The 20,197-nt window shown below is 39.0% G+C and overlaps 1 protein-coding gene across 10 annotated transcripts in view; it reads left to right on the plus strand.

Moving 5' to 3' along the window:
- Positions 1-20,197, plus strand: part of GIGYF2 (GRB10 interacting GYF protein 2) — a 127,752-nt gene that overhangs the window by 11,810 nt on the left and 95,745 nt on the right. For all 10 annotated transcript variants that reach the window (XM_065916814.1, XM_065916847.1, XM_065916851.1 and 7 more), the window contains one exon: positions 13,594-13,677. In XM_065916814.1, the coding sequence (XP_065772886.1) occupies positions 13,637-13,677 (41 nt within the window). In that variant the 5' untranslated portion in view covers positions 13,594-13,636. The remainder of the gene's footprint in view (positions 1-13,593; positions 13,678-20,197) is intronic.

Raw genomic sequence — 20,197 nt, forward strand, 5'->3', positions numbered from 1 at the left:
CAACAGAGCATCTATAGTATTTTTGAAGATATGTCATAAAAAAAGTGTAATTAGCATAGAAATAAATAATATTTTTTGTTAAATTTCATACAATAATGTGTGGTAACAGAGAAGTAGACAGTTTTGACTTATGATTTCCTGGGGAGGTGGGGAAGGAGTCGTTTGTTCTTTAGGATAAATGTTTAGTAGTGAAGCCTAATTTTGCTTCATGAATTTTTGTCATTGGTAGATGTGTTAACAGATATTTTAAGAAATATTTTTAAAAGTTTGCATGTTTAAAAATGAAGAGAGTTAGTATCGTCATATAGGTGGGTGCAGAAGGAAAATGTGTTTTTTGCTCTAATAGGTGAATTTTTCCTTTTATTTTTGTACCTTTAAGTTATTTTTTAAAAGGAGTTAATGTTGCAAAGAAATAAACTTTCTTTGACATTTATGTTGGGATTGTAAAAGTATTTCAAACAGACAAGGCAAACACTTTTTGTGGGAGTTAAAATGTACTTTGCTGTAAAAGTAATTGAAGAATATTGCTGCAAATTATGAAAACAGAAAAACAATTATTAATCCCACGTCATGAGCATGTCTTTATTTGTTCTGTTTTTTAAGACAGTTGGCCCTCTGTATCCATGGGCTCCATGTTCTCGGATGTGGAGGGCAGATGTAAAGGATTTGCACATCCCTGAATTTGGTGTTGGAAGGGTCTTGGGGCCAGTTCCCCTCGGGACTGAGGGATGACTGTGTGTACAGTTACACTCTGTGTGCAAACATTGTTGTACTTGTATTATGTTGAGGGAATGTGCTGCTTTTTACGGATTGCTTTGAGTCTTATAATTATAAGTGACGTGGTAAGTGTGATTCCTCTCTCATGTTTGAACCTTTTCATTTTCTTACTTAGCTTTTTGCTAAAGTTTGAAAAAATGAATTATTTTAGCTTAGTGCCTGAGTCTTGCTTCCTTTGAGCGTGGACTTGTTTATAGTCTTAAAAGTTGATATATTTATAGATTATGTTATCAAGATAGGGGTATAAGATCTTTTTAATAACAGAAATTTAAGTAGGGAGTGAATTTAGTATTATCAGAAGATTTGCCTTTAAAATAGTTTTGCTTCATGTCCATTAAAATATTTTTACTTGTACTCTTTTCCCCCCTTAGCTAAACCATTTATGGTTTATTGTAACCTTTTAAAAATTGAGGTATAAAATATAGTAAATATGTGCACAAATCTGAAGTGTATAGTTGGAAAATTTTTTACATAATGTATGAGTTCTGTAGTCACCACCTAAATCAAGATAGTGAGCATTTCTAGCACCCCAAAAGATTTTCCTTTTCTCCTTCCCAGTAAGTAGCCCCTGCTTCCCTAGTGAACAGAGTTCAGACATCTGTCAGAATTGATTATTTTACCTGTTGAACATCTTAAAAGGAATGTTACAGTGTATATTCTTTGGTGGCTGGCTCCTTTTGCTGGACACTGTGACTGATACTCAGGCAATGTTGTTGCAGGTATCAATTAATTCTTCCTTGTTGGTCAGTATTTTGTTGTGTAAATATATACAATTTAAAAAAACTTTATTTTGAAATAATTTCAAACAGAAACAAGGAGAAGTTGAAAAAAATTGCTTAAACTTTCCATATGCCCTTCACCCATTTGGTTACCATTTTTAACATTTCCTGTTAATAAAATTGTAAAATTCTTGTAGAGATGGGAGTACTAAACTACTTTACCTGTCTCCTGAGAAACCTGTATGCAGGTCAAGATGCAAGAGCTAGAACTAGGCATGTAACAGAGGACTAGTTCAAAATTGGGAAAGGAGTACATCAAGACTGTGTATTGTCACCCTGCTTATTTAACTTATATGCAGAGTATATCATGAGAAATGCTGGACTGGTTGAATCACAAGCTGGATCAACAACCTCAGATGTGCAGATGATACCACCCTAATGGTAGAAAGTGAACAGGAACTAAAGAAAGAGCCTCTTAATGAAGGTGAAAGAGGAGAGGGAAAAAGCTGGCTTAAAACTCAACATTCAAAAAAATGAGGATCATGGCATCCAGTCTCATCACTTCCTGGCAAATAGCGGGGGAAACAGTAGAAACAGTGACAAACTTTATTTTCTTGGGCTCCAAAATCACTGCAGACTGTTACTACAGCCATAAAATTAAAAGATGCTTGCTCCTTGGAAGAAAAGCTATGACAAACCTAGATAGTGTATTAAAAAGCAAATGTTACTTTGCTGACACAGTTCTGTCTAGTCAAGCTATGGTTATTCCAGTAGTCCTGTACTGATGTGAGAGTTGGACTGTGAAGAAGTCTGAGCACCAAAAAGTTGATGCTTTTGAACTATGGTGCTGGAGAAGACTCTTGAGAGTCCCTTGGACAGCACGGAGATCAAACCAGTCAATCCTGAAGGAAATCAACCCTGAATATTCATTCGAAGGACTGATGCCAAAGTTGAGGCTCCAATACTTTGGCTACCTGATGCGAAGAGCTGATTCTTTGGAAAAGAACCTGATGCTGGGAAAGATTGAAGGAAGGAAGAGAAGGGGACGACAGGATGAGATGGTTGGATGGCATCACCAACTCAATGGACTTGAGTTTGAGTAAGCTCCAAGAGATGGTGAAGGACAGGGAAGCTTGGCATGCTGCAGTCCATGGGGTCACAAGGAGTCGTATATGATTTAGGGACTGAATGGCGTATTTTCTTTACCTCTCATTTTCTTTTTTCTTTCTCCATATATGCATATATATATGTATATATAATTTTAATTGTAAATTTTTGTAGTTTTTTTCTGTTCTATTTGAGAGTCTGTTACAGACCTCATACTCCTTTTCCTCTAAACATTTCAGTGTTGTTTTCTAAGAATGAGAACATTCCTCTACATAATCACAGTAAAAATTTCAAAATCATAGAAAAGTAATATTGGTATAATACTGTTGTCTAATCCGTATCTCCTATTCAAATTGTTCTAATTATCTCTTTAATGTATTTTACAGCTTTTTTTTTTTTTTTCTGATTCAGGATGGAATTAAGAATCATACTTACACATACTTACACTTGGTTCTCGTCTCTTTAGTCTCCCTTAATCTGGGATGGTTCTTCAGCCTTTGTCTTTTGTGACATTGGTGTTTTTGGTGACTATGGTAGATTGAATTTGTATTGTCAATTTGGACTTACTGATTTTTTCAAACTTAATTTTAGTTTGTGCATTTCTGTCAGGAATATAGCGTTAGTGGTTCTGTGTCCTTGTCCGTGTATCTCATCAGGAGGCACGTGGTGCCAGTTGGTCTCATTATTAGTGATGTTACCTGAGTCAGTAACAGCCGGGTGGCAGGGATGCATAGGGCACGGCGTGTGGGAAAGGCCGCATCAGATGCTTTGCGCCATCCTTTCCACATCTTCACCAACCTTGAAGCTCCCGTATATTTGCTTATTCATTCACCTGTTGTTGATGGACATTTATGTTGGTAAACATGATAGCCACGTGTCAGGTATGAATAAAGCTACTATGCATATCTTATACTCTTCTCTGGGTAGAAAGTTTCCTTGAGTGTATGCCTAGCAGTGGATTGTGGGGTCGCCAGATAGGTGTATTATTTAGATGTAATAGATAATTGCTAAACTGTCTTTTGAAGTGGTTGAACTAATTTGCAGAAGTGGAGTTATTAATCTTGTATTACTCTAGGTCTGGCTAAGATATGAATAGCTGGTTGCTGGAATGGGAACACAACTAATATTGGGTACATCTAAAGAGTGCTAGGGGAGTAGTTCTTTTTTCTGCTTTTGGGAAAGTGAAGGTGGGGAAGATGGAGGCAGATTCAGGTTCTTGGTGTTTATTCTTTGTTAGTCTTTTGGCAGACTCTGCACCGCACTGGCTGGACTTCATCCCAGGTTTGCCATAGGTTTTTTCTGGGCAGTTTTTACATTGATACAGGAGAGATACAGTAACAGATAATTTTTTAAAGAAAGATTCAGGGGGTTTTCAAAGGAGTGTATGTTTTGAAATGTTAGTACCATAGTGTTAGCTAATCAATACATGAAGACTTCTCCTGGGAAGCAGTACTGGGGAACACTTTCAGAGTAGAACACTAGCCATTGTGCCGGGTTTTGATTCTGCTTTGGCTTCTGATTTGTCTTTGTCCAGGCAGAACTTAGTATGTAGGACTGTAGCTTCCTCCTGTTGTTAGTGATTGTGTGTGCCCAGAAGTCATCTGGCTCCTCATCTCTGTGCCAGGTTGTGAGAAAATGGTAAACGTAAGAGCTGAGAGGTCAGGGTCTCTCTTTTCTTTGTTGCAGACCCAACAACATAAAAGAGCTATGTTGATTTCTTCTCTGTTCAGCATTGAGCATGTATTTGGACGCACAGAGTGATAGATGAGGTCCCAAAGAGGAGTTGGGAAGTTCAGGAAAGCTAGAAAAATATATAGAAAAAAAGAAAAATAATTATATACTAGTAATGATTATATACTATATATATACATATTTATACTATATATATACATATATATAGTAATATATATAGTAATAATTATATACTAGTGAGGGCTGATTTAGTGTCTTTAAGAAGTTGACAAAAAGGCCAGATTAAATACATTGTCAGGCATAGGATGCAGTTTATCAAAGACTGTCAACTTTCTGGTGTTAAGTGCAGAAGAACTATATTACTTGGATTCACTTATAAGGAATTTTGAATAATGGGCAAGGTCTGAAATAGCAGTTATGTAGAAATATCGACTGAAGTGACTTAGCAGCAGTGACAGCGGAAATATCCTCTCAGCTATTTTTAAGTCAGCTCTGTTTAAAATCCGAGGGTAGCCCTTTGAGGTCGTTATCCCCAGAATTAGAGTCGCGAGAGGAGAGGAGAGACCGGAGTGGGGGAGGGGGGAGGGCCTCATCACCTCTCTGTGTGTTACACTGCTCACAGGATGCTTTCCAGTGTTGTTAGGGTTACCGAGGCCCGTCTTGCCCTGATAGTTTGACGTTTTACCTTTCCTTTATCCCTCTGAGGTTCTCTCACTGGTTTTCCCACCCAGTGGTAGGTGCATCAGCAGGCAGCATCGGGATCGTCATCCTCTTCCATTCACATGCCAGTTCTGGGTGAGATCAGAACAGAACAAGGACATTGTTGGAAAAACTGGTTAAGTCTGAGTATAGTTACTAGTGGTGTACCAATGTTGGTGTCTTAGTCATGACAGGTGTACTGTGGTAATGTAAGTTGTTTATGTTAGGGGAAACTGAGGGAATATCTGTAATATCTTTGTAACATTTGTATAAATTCATGTGTACTAAGTCACTTCAGTTGTGTCCGACTCTGTGTGACCCCGTGGACTGTATAGCCTGCCAGGCTCTTCTGTCCATGGAATTCTCCAGGCATTAATACTGGAGTGGGTTACTCTTTCCTTCTCCAGGGGTAAATTCATAATTATTCCTAAATTTAATTTAAAAAATGCTATTGTAGATCACAACAGCTACCATTTCTGCATTCTTCTCAAACCTTACCCTGTCACCTACTGTCATTTGCTTACTTATCTGAGAAAACTGAGGCCATCGAATGTGAATTCCCCACCACTTGCTATTCCCCCGCAAAAAGCTTGCAGGTATCTTCAGTCATTTGAACATAACTTTGCTCTTGTCACAAGTGGATAGGCATAGCGTGTCTTTTTTTTTTGCATTTGTTTTTTGAAGCCCCGTCCAGCCTGCTTTCTCACAGCTGCACTTCCATCATATTTTTGCTAAATTGTTTCTTCACTTTTTGATTGTACTGGTAGTTTTCCTTTAGGATATTTTCTTCTAAAGTGAAAGTGGAAATTTTCTTTCTACTCTGCTTCGTTTCTCGTTGCTTTTTCGCAGCTAAGATCCTAGAAACAGTCGACTGCGTTTGTAGTCTCCCTTTCTCACCTCCCAGCCTCTGCAGTCTCACTGTCCTCATCATGCTGCTTTCATTGCGCCCTTCAAGTCACTGGTTACTTCATTATGGAAGCCAGTGAAGACTTTCCAGTCTCTCTTTTTTGACTTTAATATTTGAAACTTCTGAATTTTTCCATTAATATATATATATTTTTGGGCCAGTATTATCTTTATTTTAAACACAATTTAGTAACTTACTAGGAAAAGAATTACTCATAATTTCACCATTCAGAAGTAAATATTACACCTGGGGGCATATGTAAATACCCACTAGGAATGAATTTTAAGATGTGTTGATTGTGGTTATATCCTCTGTATCCTGTAACCTTGTCTTGAACACTTAATATATTGTTGACATTTTTTTCATATCAGTGAGTATTATTGTTATTGTCACTTCTCTCTCATTTCTCCTGGTATGTAGATCCATGATATCTCTTGGATTACTGATACCTCTCCTTTCTCTTAACTTTTGCTGATTTATTTCCTCCTGGCATCCTGAATGATCTTTATAAAGTGTGAGTTTCATCGTGGACACTTTCTGGCCCAAATCTTTTCATAGCCTTCCATTGCTCTTGAAACATAAAATACAAAGACTTCTGTGATATGGCCATGCTTTTTCACACTTCACTTTAATTTTTAGCCTTATTGAGCTAATGGATGGATAATCAGATAATCTCCCCAAAGAACCTAGTTCTTTTTCCTTTGTGCTTTAGATAAAGTGGATGTGGAAGAAGCTAGAGTCAGTGAATTTGACTTCAGGTGAAAGGTTAGGGCTAAAGATACCTAAGCTCATGGTCTTTTTTTCCTTCCTGTATCCTCGTCCTCGTACATGTCCCTTCTTGACCTCTTCTTTGGGATAGTTTTATGCAATATTTGGATACAAGTCTGTAGATTTGCTTCCAAATCTCTGTCTCTCATTATCGCTCCACACTGGAGTTCAAGATGTACATGTATATTAAGTTACCTAGGATGGCTCCTCACATTCATTTTGTCTGAAATGGTGTGTCCTTCCTCCCAAATTTCTTTTCCGTTTTTTCTTTCTTTCAAGGTTTTCTATACAGTTTCAAAAAGCACCTCACCCCCAGTATTGCACGCTATAGATTCCATTCCATTTTTGCATCCTTTGTTCAGATTTTCCTTCTTCTCCTTTGGGAAATATTTTATGGAGTGTTTATTTGAATGTATCCTGGGTTTCGTATAAGCCGCTGTAAAGGAAGGCGGATGTGAGGGTGGGCCTTAGAGGGTAAGGGGGTGGCATGAGGCTCAATGACAGAAGAAGGAGAATGCAGTAGAGAGTTGAAAGTTATCATTTGGCTTTGAGTTTGGAGGTGGAACAGTGGAAGGTTGAGTTGAGAAGGTATAGATTGTCAGATTGATGGAAACCTGAAAATACGAGGAGTTTTGATCATACACAGAGGGTTTAGAAAGATTGATCTTGTTGGATGTAATCAGAGGCTGAGTCAGGAGAGCAGATTAGAAATTTTATTGTAGTAACCCAGACATGGGTTAGTAGAAGTTTGGCTATGATGAAAGAATGCAGGTGGAATCTTGAAGGGAAATTGACCAAATTTCAGGCAAAATGATTACATATGAGGGACAGAGAAGAGGAGGGAGTTTCAGATGATTCTAGGCTTTGAGCCTGACTGACTAGTAAACTGATAACAGTGGTGTGTTAGTCACTCAGTCGTATCCAGCTCTTTGCAACCCCGTGGACTGTAGTCTGCCAGGCTCCTCTGTCCATGGGATTCTCCAGGCAAGAATAGTGCTGTGGGTTGTCATGCCCTCGTCCAGGGGGTCTTCCTTACCCAGGGATCAAACCTGTGTCTTGGTCTTCTGCATTGTCAGGAGGGTTCTTTACCGCTTGAGCCACCTGGAAAGCCCAAAAACAGTGATACCTTTATCAGTTGTTGATTAGATAGATATCCAAGAGGAGCAGGCTGCTGGAAATGCCACATAGGTCATGGGAGAAAAAAATCTGTAATGCACAGCAGGGGTGGAATTTGTGGGAGAATTTTTGCTCTTGCTGTAATAACACCCTCACTTCTTGTACGCGCTATATCAAGGTGCAAATGAAAATGTTAGTTGCTCAGTTGTGTCTTTTAACTCTTTGTGACTCCATGGACTGTAGCCCACCAGGCTCCTCTGTCCTTGGAATGCTTCAGGCAAGAATACTCTCATGGGTATTCATTTCCTTCTCCAGGGATCTTCCTGACCCAGGGGTCGAACCTGGGCCTCCCACATTGCAGGCAGATTCTTTACTGTCTGAGCCCCTATTTTAAATTCCCCATGATTTAGTCGGCAGAGTTCTACCTGAAGTACTAGTGGAGAGCACCATTGTAAATAAGATTCAAGACAATATCTAAACAGAATTTATAGTTAAAGAATCCGTGGATACACTGAGGGAAGTTAGGAGAGAAACTTGGGGAATGGTGACTCCATTTGAAAGGAGTAAAGATGGGGGAAATGTATCTGTAAAGGGCTGGTCATGGAGGACAAGGAAGGGAATAGTTTCAAGAATAAGACTATCTAAAGAGGCAGAAGAGCATGGTGGGGGCACAGCCTACAAAGTCTGTTTCAGATCCCAATTTGCTATAAAAATAAGCTGTTTCCTAATGATCACAAGTCTCCTGGGGATTTGAGTTGACAGCATGTAGCTTGGTGGGATTTAAATGGTGGCAAAGCTTATACTCGTTTTGATACTTCACTGCATACTTAGAAATGGCAATTGAGAAATAAGTCCCACTTTCCATTCCAAATAATTTATAATTCAGAGACATCGTGTCAGACAGTCCAATACATAGAAATAAATCTATTAGAACTGGGCTCATTTAATTTGATTTGGAAGGAGCAATCTGGGGCGGGGAATTCAGAATTAGAAGCTATAGTACCTTAAATTAGATTTCTTCAACAGTGATAACTTTTAGATTTCCCGCTTTAATTCATAAAGGAGAATGAGCAGAACACCATTCTGAGTAATGTAGGTCTCTTTAGTTGTTAATTCAATTGCTTGGATTACTGCCTTAAGTTCATAAGAGTTGTCCAGAAGACTACCATAGGGCATAATCTTATGGAAACCCACATTATAAATGGTAGTGAGGCTCCCAGCTCAAGGCATTAAAGGAACTTCTGAGCTTTCAGTGTTTCTGCTGTATGGTAGTTTTTGACTCTTCCTGAAAGTTCATAGGTGGAATAAGTGACAGAGGACAGGAAAAGGATTTCCTTGGTTGGTGTTCTTGAAGTGCTTCGTGAATCCAGGGCTCTGTAATTCAAGACCATCGCCTGCACAGCACAGCCTAGGGGCGCCGTTTGCATCCTTTTTGGTAATGACACTCCAGGAGTTTGTGTTTCCAGGACCTGTGTAGCCTTGTGGTAGTAATTTAAAGGGTGAAAGCATATTAAATCTCTTAAGAATGATTTTAGTATTTTCACAAATATCACAAATAATTCAGTTTTTAATTAAGATTCACTTGCTTTATAAATTCAGTCTGGTTCAAGTATTGACTTGCTGTTTTCCAATGGTCAGAGTCCCACAGGGGTTTGAATATAAAACAGTTGACTAGATGGGGCTTAAAATGGTGATAAAAAACACTCCTTCAGGATGTTTCATATTACAACAAAATCTTACAGTTGTAGGCTCTACAGGTCAATTTGTTAGCCAAGTAGGTCCAGGATCCCCTGGAGAAGACAATGGCAACCTACTCCAGAATTCTTGCCTGGGAAATCCTGTGGATAGGAGCCTGGTGGGCTGACATTCATGGGGTCACAAAGACTTGGACACAATTTAGCGACTAAACCACCCACCACTTGTTGTTCAGTCACTCAAGTGTGTCCGATTCTGCGACCCCATGGACTGTAGCATACCAGGCTTCCCTGTCCTTTACCATCTCCTGGAGCTTACTCAAACTCATGTCCATTGAGTCGGTGATGCCATCCAACTGTCTCTTCCTCTGTGTTCCCTTCTCCTGCCATCTTCAATCATTCCCAACATCATGGTCTTTTCACATGAGTCAGTTTTTCGCGTCAGGTGGCCAAAGTATTGGAGTTTCAGCTTCAGCATCAGTCCTTCCAAAGAATATTCAGGATTGATTTCCTTTAGGAATGACTGGTTTGATCTCCTTGCAGTCCTAGGGACTCTCAAAGAGTCTTCTCCAACACCCCAGTTTGAAAGCATCAATTCTACTATGCTCATGCTTCTTTATGGTCCATCTCTCACATCCATACATGACTACTGGTAAAACCATAGCTTTGACTAGATGGACTTTTTTTTGGCAAAGTAACGTCTCTGCTTTTTAATATGCTGTCTGGTTTGTCATAGCTTTCCTTTCAAGGAGCAAGTGTCTTAGTTTCATGACCGCAGTCATTGTCTGCAGTGATTTTGAAGCCCAAGAAAGTAAAATCTTTCACTGCTTCTACTTTTTCTGCTTCTGTTTGCTATGAAGTGATATGATCGGATGCTGTGATCTTAGTTTCTTGAATGTTAGATTTTAAGCCAGCTTTTTCACTCTCCTCTTTCAGCTTCATCAAGGGGCTTTTTGCCATTAGAGTGGTAACATCTGAGGTTGTTGATATTTCTCCCAGCAGTTGTGATTCCAGCTTGTGATTCATCCAGTCCGTCATTCCGCATGATGTACTTTGCGTGTAAGTTAAATAAGCAGGGTGGCAATATACAGTACGCCATCTTGCTTTCTCAATTTGGAACCCATCTGTTGTTCCATGTCCAGTTCTAACTGTTGCTTCATGCCCTGCATACAGGTTTCTCAGGAGGCAGGTAAAGTGGTCTGGTATTTCTCTCTCTTTAAGAATTTTCCAGTTTGTTGTGATCCACACAGTCAAAGGCTTTTGTGTAGTCAGTGAAGCAGAAGTAGATGTTTTTCTGGAATTCCCTTGCTTTCTGTGTGATCCACTGGTTGTTGGCAATTTGTTCTCTGGTTGCTCTGCCTTTTGTAAGGAGGATACTTGTCTTAATTCACAGTGGGTACGTTACCTGAGGTCTGGTCATTATCACTCCCTTGACAAGTGATTTCAGTAGGGATATACCATAATTTTGGAGAAGGCAATGGCAACCCACTCCAGTACTCTTGCCTGGAAAATCCCATGGACGGAGGAGCCTGGTAGGCTGCAGTCCGTGGGGTCTCGAAGGGTCAGACACGACTGAGCGACTTTACTTTCACTTTTCACTTTGATGCATTAGAGAAAGAAATGGCAACCCACTCCAGTGTTCTTGCCTGGAGAATCCAGGGACGGGGGAGCCTGGTGGGCTGCCATCTATGGGGTCGCACAGTTGGAAACAACTGAAGCAACTTAGCAGCAGCAGCAGCATCTAGTGTGCATCACTTGTGAGATTCTTCATTTATGTATTACTAAGAAGTAAATCATACTGCAGAGTAAACTGATGCCATAGTTCTTTAACTACTTAGAATTTTTATTTTACAGTTTTTAAAAAATTCTTTTAAACTTATTTAGCAAATAAGTTAACAGAGTTTCATCAAGCAGTATATACTTTGTGCGTATGTTAAAAGGAAAATAGGAGTAAAATCAGTTGTTAAGGTATTCTTCAGCTTCTATTTAGATATTCTTCAGCTTCTGCACATTATATGACTTTTCTAAATCATGCAGAACTTAGAGTTGTAGAAGTCTCCTTCCTCCTCGCTCTCCCCACCTTTGTAGTGTCAGGTCAATAAGGGTATTGGTGATGAAACATTTCTTAAGAGAGTGCTCCATTTTTCTTTTGTCATTTTGAAATGCAGCAGTTTGGTGCGTGTGTAGTTCTTAAAAGCATTCTAAGCTGTTTAATTTTTTCTCCTTTAAATATTAATACTTCAGGGCTGCTGCATGTGGCCTTGTGGATTGTGCCGTCAAGTCTCACTCACAAACCACAAGCTTATCTTTTTTATGTGTGTTTTTCCTTTCTCAAGTTCTGTAAAACACGTGCAGTCATTTCTCCAGTGATGGAGAGTTACTTCACTACTATTCCATGGCTTTATTTGCTTTCTTTTTTGATAAACAACATGTTTCAATTTAGAATTATAGCATAATCTTTTTGAAGGCATTGTAAGCAGCCCTTAAAATCAGCTGCTAGGAATAACACAATTGAGAAGATAACAATAATGAGCAGCTCTGTCCAGGTTTTATACTTGTGCACACAATGACACCTGTGACACAACTTCCATTGTGGGCCAGTAGCAGTTGTAGCATGGCACTCATTAAGGTGCAGTCCAGTTTCAGAGAGTTTAAAGTTAAAAGCCACATGCCTTAACCTTGTTTTGGAATCATCAATTGCTTGTGAGGTGGTGAGGGCACTAACTTGATCTCATTTGAGTCTGGTGTGTACACTTATCTGCCCAGGGAAAGGTAATCAGCGTTAAGTAAGAATAAGGAACTCTTCCCTGGAACCCACGTGGTTGACGTTTGTTGTTCATTTGCTAAGTCTTGTCCGACTCTTTGTGACCTCGTGGACTGCAGTACACCAGGCTTCCCTGTCCTTTGCTATCTCCTGGAGTTTGCTGAAATTCATGTCCATTGAGTCCATGATGCCATCCAACCATCAGAAATACCTTCCAGGGAGAGGTCAGATAAATAGCTGATTATGGACATTAGCATGTTTTTACTTTGCCCTTTCTGTGTTTTAGATCAGTATGTAGTTTATTGGTTTTAGATCTTTTAAAGAACAGTCAGGGTGATGTGATAAATCTTGCCTATATTTATCATATGTTTACAATATTTATAGTATTTTCTGTTTTCTAAACTCATTTTTTTCAGCTTTATTGAGATATGATTGATATAACGTTGTCTTGGTTTAAGGTGTTCATGTGTTGATTTGATTAATTTTTCAGTGTATATTGCAAAATGATTATCACCATAGCATACATCTCCTTCCCATCACATAATTACCTTTTCTTATTTTTTATGTGTGTGAGAATATTTAAGGTCTACTCTTAAAACTATAGTTTTTACCTTTGACCAGTTTCTCACCATGTCTCCCACCCTTCGGTCCCTGGTAACCACCACTTCACGGTCTGTGAGTTTGGCTTGTTAAAGATTCCACATATAAGTAATATACAGTATTTGACCTTCCCTGTCTGACGTTTCACTTTAAGTTCTGATATCTTAAAATTGCTCTTGAAAGATGACTCGTGAAATTGATTAGTGGATTATTTTCACTTGATGGTCCAAGGTAACTTTTTAAAGGATCCCTAGAGTGTAAAGTGCTAAGGAAACAGTGGGGAGAGTTGTGACAGAAGCTGTGAGATAGATAAGGAGGGGTCTTTAAGAATCTTTGGTGTACTTCATGGTGATGGGTGAGCCGTTGCAAGTGAGTAATACAGATTATTAATAAAATGTAAATCTGTTATCCCTCATTCCTTCCCCACTGCCTAAAGACTGAAAAAAGGAAATCCTTCATTTGGTCTCCAGTGCCCACATGGTGCATGGTCCGCTACGACCTGTCTCACCAGCATCTCTTACACCTTGCCTCCTCTTCCTGTATAAACATAAAAAGATGGTGACTTGGAGTTAAGGGTGGATTTATTCATTTTACTTTGCCTGCTGTATTATAAATAGGCATTAAAAAAAACCTCATTCTGGTGACTGGTTGAGAGGAGCATAAGCAAAACACCCTTCCTCACTGTACTTTCTGGGCTGGAATTCTGCATTCATCTTGACCAACTGTATGGAGATGTTTTCTCTTGAACAGGTTTCTCTGCATATAAAAATCTGTTGTAAACATACGGAAAAGAATGGCAGCGGAAACGCAGACACTGAACTTTGGGCCTGAATGGTGAGTTTTCAAAACCTCATCCTGTTCAGAGTTGCATGAGTAGTTCAGTAGTAAGGTATTTGTGCAGGTGTTGGGGGCTTATAAAATGTGCATGTTTTAGAGACTTTGCTTTATGTGCCTAGTTGAAAACAATATAGCCAGTCAGGAATAATTTATATTTGGTTAGTGACTGCATTTATCCTTTATTAAAAAGTCTTCCTATTCTGGTTGTGTAATGATAGTGAATTTAGAACTTCTTATAGTCCCACCACCCTAGCAAATTATTTACTTTGTGTTTGAACCCTTATGTAGGTGTGAGTATAATTTTATATAATTGTAACATTTTAATGTTTATATGTTTTCTGCTACAATGTTTTGTGAGTGCTGTTCATACTTACTTGGGAAAAATAGTTTTTATTCAATTATTATTTGAGTTTTATTTTATTGATGGGCTACATAGGTGATCCAGAATTATACTGTCTATAGCCCATCTAGAATCAGGTTAGCATTTGCCGTAATACCAATTAATCAACCTTTGAGTCTCTTACAGATATGTTTGGACCCTGAATATGGAATTCTCATGGGATTTTGAGATCCATCACATTGTAGTGTGATTCTTTCCCCTTCTTCTTCCTTTTCCCCCAAAGTTGGTGATTGAAGATCCTCGTCAGTGGCGTGAATAATGATAGTTGCTTTCCCCATTCAGACCTTGAATCAGAGGCAGTGTATAAAGTAGATGATTAGAATAGTGTCATAAATGTCCTTGATTGTTTCAGTGGTGGTGCTTTGATAAATGTTCCAGACTTCCTGTAGTAACTTCCTATTTGAAGACTCTTATTAACTTAAATTATTATATGCATTTCTTTTTATATGTAATTCCTTAATTTTCTTGGTCCATGTAGCTAGCATTTGGAGACTGAGGAGAAATCATTTGAAGTTTTAAGAACCGATGCAAGTTATATGCTTTGAGAGTTTATTTTGGAAATGTTGACCTAAATCACCTGTTTTAGTTCTTATTTTATATTTTAAAAATAACTTTATTACCAAATCAATATATACTTCTAGAAAAATTAGAAATTACAAGTAATCCACAAGAGGATATAGCTACCGTAATTTCACTATCCATGGTAACCACTGTAAATAGGTTGGTATATCATTCTAGGTAGCTTTATGTATGCTCATTTGTGTAAATGTACATTTATTTTCATAAAAATGGGATAATACTGTACATTCAGTTTTGTAATTTGTCTAAAAAAAACACACTAAAAGTATCTTTTTTATCAATAAATATTTTCTGTTACCTTAAATGGTTGCACTGTATGGATGTACCATCATTTATTTAATTAGTCTTCTAGATGTAGCAAATATAGGCTGTTCTCAGTTTTTCATTATTAGAAAAAAATTTTTGATGAATGTTCTTGTAGCTAAAACCTTATTCACGTCTTATCAGGTGGCTTTAAATCATACAGCTCAATGTGTAAACCATTTTGTGTGCAGCTTTTTGCCTTCATTTGTAACTGCTGCTGTTTTGCACTTACACACTCACATGTCTTTTCTTTGTGAAAACATGGTTAAAATCATCAGCTAATTTAAGGAAGTTTTTTTTTTTTTCTTCTGAGTCTCTCTCTGTTAAGAGTTAAGAGAGAGAGAGACAGTACTGGTAGTTTATCTAAAACGAAAGGAAAAGAACCACTCCTGCTGATGCTCTCTGTAGAGTCATTGCACATTTAACGTGATGCTAAATGGGTTGACAGACTGTGGCCATGGGACTGTAAAGTTTTGTTGAAACACAGCCACACTCATTTGTTTCCATATTATCTGGCTGCTTCTCCACTGTCCATGGCATTCTCCAGGCAAGAATACTGCATCCCCTCCTCCAGGGGATCTTCCCCTCCCAGGGATCCAACCGGAGTCTCCTGCATTGTGGGCGGATTCCTTACCATTTGAGCCACCAGGGAAGCTCCGTATATACACATAGTGTATCTCCTATATTAAGTTACTTAGCTCAGGTAACCCTGATCTAGGCAGCTGCAGTATGAATAGAGACCGTTGCTGTGTTTTTCTGCATGTACCATTGCCTTCATTGTGAAATGTGAGGTGAGGAACTGTGTCCAGAATAACTTGAGAGTCATAGTTGAGGAGGATTACACTGAATCAGTGTGTAACTTTGAAACATACAGAAACATGTGGTGATACTGTATTCTTTTTACTAACATTTTTATCATCATGTAAAACACGATGTTTGGTAAGAGGTGTGTGAGATGAAGAGATTGATTTGACAGTAGTGAAGATGAGAGAGCAAAGAAAATTGTGGTCGGGACAGACCATGGATGACCATAAGTGTGGACTTTTAAAGCTAGTAGAAAGGATTGAATAGAATCTTTAGGTCTTAACTGGTAGAATCTGGTAGAATCATTAGGTCTTAGCTTATCTTTATATTTAGGATAAAGAAATGTATTCCATAATTACTGAAGCAATTTCAAAAAGAGTATGATAGATTTAATGAAGGCAGTTTTAAAAAGACTGTGATACAGTTAATGGAGGAGTAAGTCATTTTTATATATAAAACGAGTCATTTTAAGTCTTTTAACTTCAAATGTTACCATCTTAGAGATTTTCTGACCATCTATAAACCCCCCCCATTCCTTGTCTCCTTTCCCTCTTTAATTTTTTCTTCGCAGTTTATATAAAAATATAACATGCCAGATATTTTACTGATTTTCTTTATTATTTATATACCATCCTTCAACCCCCACTAGACTGTGCGCTCCTTTGAGGGCAAGTACTTTGGTCTTGATTTTTGTACACTTTGTTCATTGCTGTAACTTCAGTGCCTGGCACATAGTAGACACTCAATAAATATTTATTAAATGCATGAGTGAAGTGTTGGAAAGTAAAGTCATTTTTAATATTTTGCTATTGTCAATATGTATACACATCCTTTAATAGTTCTGTTTGTGTTACTGTTGATTTCCTTTGGAATAATATCTTGGAAGTGGAATTTTTAAATCAGAAGTTTAATTTTTAAGACTTTGGATGTTATATGGACAGACTGACCACAAGAACGATTGTATGAGTTTAATTCCCATCTGTTGCCTGTTTATTTCACTTTCAACAAAACACAAAGTACTACCTTAAAGAAAAAAAACTTCTTTAGTTCTAAATCTGGTAGGTTTCTTCTTTTTAAAGAATTTTTTGTTAGTCCTAGTAATAAGATAATTCACACTCACTCCAGAAAACCTTGGAGGAAGCAATAGTACGAAAGGAAAAACAGAAGATCTCAATTACCTGTAGTTCTGCCACCCAAAGAACCGTTGTTAATATTTTGGTTTGTATCCTCCTTTTTTCTTTGCAAATGATTGTGTACTTCAAGACATTTTAAAGGAGGAAAACAAATTCATTATAACCTTTATTTTGGTATTTTAATTTTTTTATTTTGAGCATCGAAAATCTATTCAGATTAATTGGATAATAAACGAATTTATCATAGGGGAAAGAAATGATTGCAGACAGATAGCTGGCTTTATGGAGAAGGAGCCAAGGAACCTGGTTTGGGGTTTCTTCTGTCTCACCTTCATGGCCTTAAGGAAATTTACCCAAGTCTTCCCTTGCGAAGAATGAGGTACTTTTGTTTTTCCCAAAGCACTTTGTTCAGACCTGTGTTAAAGTAGTTAGGACCTCGTGCTGTGTCTGTTTATATCCATTTACCTTGCTCAGAAAAGAGCTACTTCCATTAAGAAAAGCACTATATTTCTCAATTTTGGTAAGTCCATTGTTTAGCTAGTGTGGGCACTTAGTAGATGTTGAATGATTCAGGTCTTACGGTGAGGGACATGGGGCAAGAGAATTCAAAGCTGAGATTTATAGATTACTGTTCATGATCTTTGTGGAGTTGTGAGGGATGTGAGACATTCTGGAGGATGGAATGCGTTAATAGTCCCAGTTTTCAAAAAGAGTAAAAAGATAATGGCCATCTGAAGGAATTTGTTGTTATCCTAGGGTGTATTTTAAAAGAGAACATTAAGAGTTGTTTAGAAAACATTTTATCAAGGGCCTCATGTTTTACATCTTGGGTTAGGTAAGGAGATAAGGAGGCAGCAAGGATAAGGAACATGAAATAATGAAAGTCGCTCAGTCATGTCCGACTCTTTGCGACCCCATGGACTGTAGCCTCCCAGACTCCTCTGTCCATGGATTTCTCCAGGCTAGAACACTGAAGAGGGTAGCCATTTACTTCTCTAGGGGACCTTCCCAACCCAGGGTTTGAACCCAGGTCTCCTGCGTTGCAGGTGGATTCTTCACCATCTGAGCCTACCAGGGAAGCCAACGGACATGGTCCCTACTTTTGAATTATTTATTTAGTGGGGAAACTGACACTAAGTAATTTCGCTGCCAGTGTTATAAGAGGGGGAAGATTCCCAGAGGATGTAATGGCAACCCACTCCAGTATTCTTGCCTGGAGAATCCCATGGACAGAGGAGTCTGGCAGGCTATATGGTCTGTAGGGTTGCAAAGAGTCTGATAGGACTGAAGCGACTTGGTATGCACACATGCACGTTGTAAAGGGAGTATAATGCTTATACAGGATATTCAGCTGCCCATTTGATGCCTACAGGCATCTCATCCTTTATGGTTTTCCAAAACTGAGCTCATGAATTTTGCCCTTTTAAATTTCCTCTTTTATTTCATCTTAACATCACAGTGTGCCCGTTAGCTCAAGCCAGAAGTCTTGGAGTTATCCAGATCACTTTCTTTTACTTCTATATCCCTTTGTTTAGTCCATCACAATGCTGTGTCAATTCTACCTCCAAAATATCTCTTGAACCTATTCATTCCTGTCTATCTTCATTGCCTCCAGCCTAGTGTAAGCCACCATCATCTCTGATAGAAACTAAAGGACAGGCCTTCTAATGTTTCCTGGCTCCTCCTCTTCTGATTGCTGTTCCCACTGCAGCCAGATTCATCTTAAAATGTAAATTGGATCAAATTGTCTCCAAAATCTTTTGCTAGTTCTCCATTTGTATGACTGTTTGTTAGCTTTTCCTTCCACTAGCAAATTAGTTCTATGAACATCCATGGGCACCTGTGTGCGGCCAAACACCCAGGATCTAGATTTCTCTCCTTTCCCTCCTATGACCCCCTTTCCAACCCCCTACCCTCCTGCCGCCTCTCATCTTTTCCTCTCTTTCTTTCCACTTAACCTCTTTACTTCCAGGCAGTTCCCATGGCGTCCCAGGTGAAAACAATTAGAAAAAATATTCCAGACAGCAGAAAGCCTGTTTGAAGATAAGTGGACAGGAAACTATAGGTTTAAGAGGGAAATTTCAAGACATTTTGCCTTGGCTATATTGTGAAGTATGGGCGAGAAAAGCTTGCAGGTAGCCTTTCTATGTTATGAAGTTTTTTATTTTACCTTATCATTGCATGCCAATGAATTGTTCATCAGGGAGCATTTTATTCAAATTTGCTTTTGAAAGAAATAACTGGTAGTAGTGTGGAGGATGGACTTTGACTGGTTAGATCATTTAGGGTGCTGTTGTAGCAGTTGAGGGAATAAGTGTGAACAATAGAAGGTTACTTGGCCAGAGGATGGTTTGAGAGATTTAGGATTTAAAACTTGATTCTTTAGTTGCTAAGTCATGTCGAACTCTTGCGGTTCCATCACGTGTAGCCAGCCAGGCTCCTCTGTCCATGGGATTTCCCAGGCAAGAATATTGGAGTGGGTTGCCATTTCCTTCTCCAGGGGATCTTCCTGACCCAGGAGTTGAACCCATGTCTCTTACATTAGCAAGTAGTTTCTTTACCACTGAGCCACCAGGGAAGCCCTTAAAACCTGGTAGGATGTGATAATTGGGTGTGGGAGATGATTCCCAAACTCTTAACCATTTGCTCAGTAGATGATGGTATCCTTACCTGCCTTTGGGAATACTGGTGATGAAGGAGGTTTTGAGTAGGTTTGGGGTCTGTTAGACCTAAAGGGCTGTGAGTGGTTGAATAAGAAAGCCGTACTCTGTCGGGGAGAGTTCATACGTGGACCTGAGGGTCATGAGCTTATACAGAAGTGCCTTTAGATTTATACATCTTCACACTTCTACATGGACATTGTAAATTACTTCTGTAAGCTGAAGTTTGGATTTTGAGCAGCAGTTAACAAGTGAGGGTTGTGGGTGTTGGGTGTGGGGGAAGCTGGTTTCAGAAGGCCCTGCTGCTACCCGTCAGTGACTGCTGGTCCTGCTGGGAGGAGCACTGCACCTCCTGTGTTAAACAGACCTCCTTGTGGCTGACCAGGAAGATGGTCAGGAGAGGGAATTCACTCGGGCCTGGTGTTGAGGTGGTTGGTCTTTTCTAGAGCAGTGGAGCAGTGGGGAGAAGCCAGGTTGTGCTGGGTTTTGAAGTGGTTGGGAAGTGAGGCGGTGAAGACATCTCTGAGATGAAGAGGAAGATGACCAGTGCTGCATCGCCAGAGAGGGATGCTGCATTAGAGGCCTTTTAAGCAAATCACTATTAGATATATTGAGAGATGAGTGGAACGCTAATAGGG

Source organism: Muntiacus reevesi, chromosome 1 (assembly GCF_963930625.1).
Source record: "Muntiacus reevesi chromosome 1, mMunRee1.1, whole genome shotgun sequence".
Classification (NCBI taxonomy): Eukaryota; Metazoa; Chordata; class Mammalia; order Artiodactyla; family Cervidae; genus Muntiacus; species Muntiacus reevesi.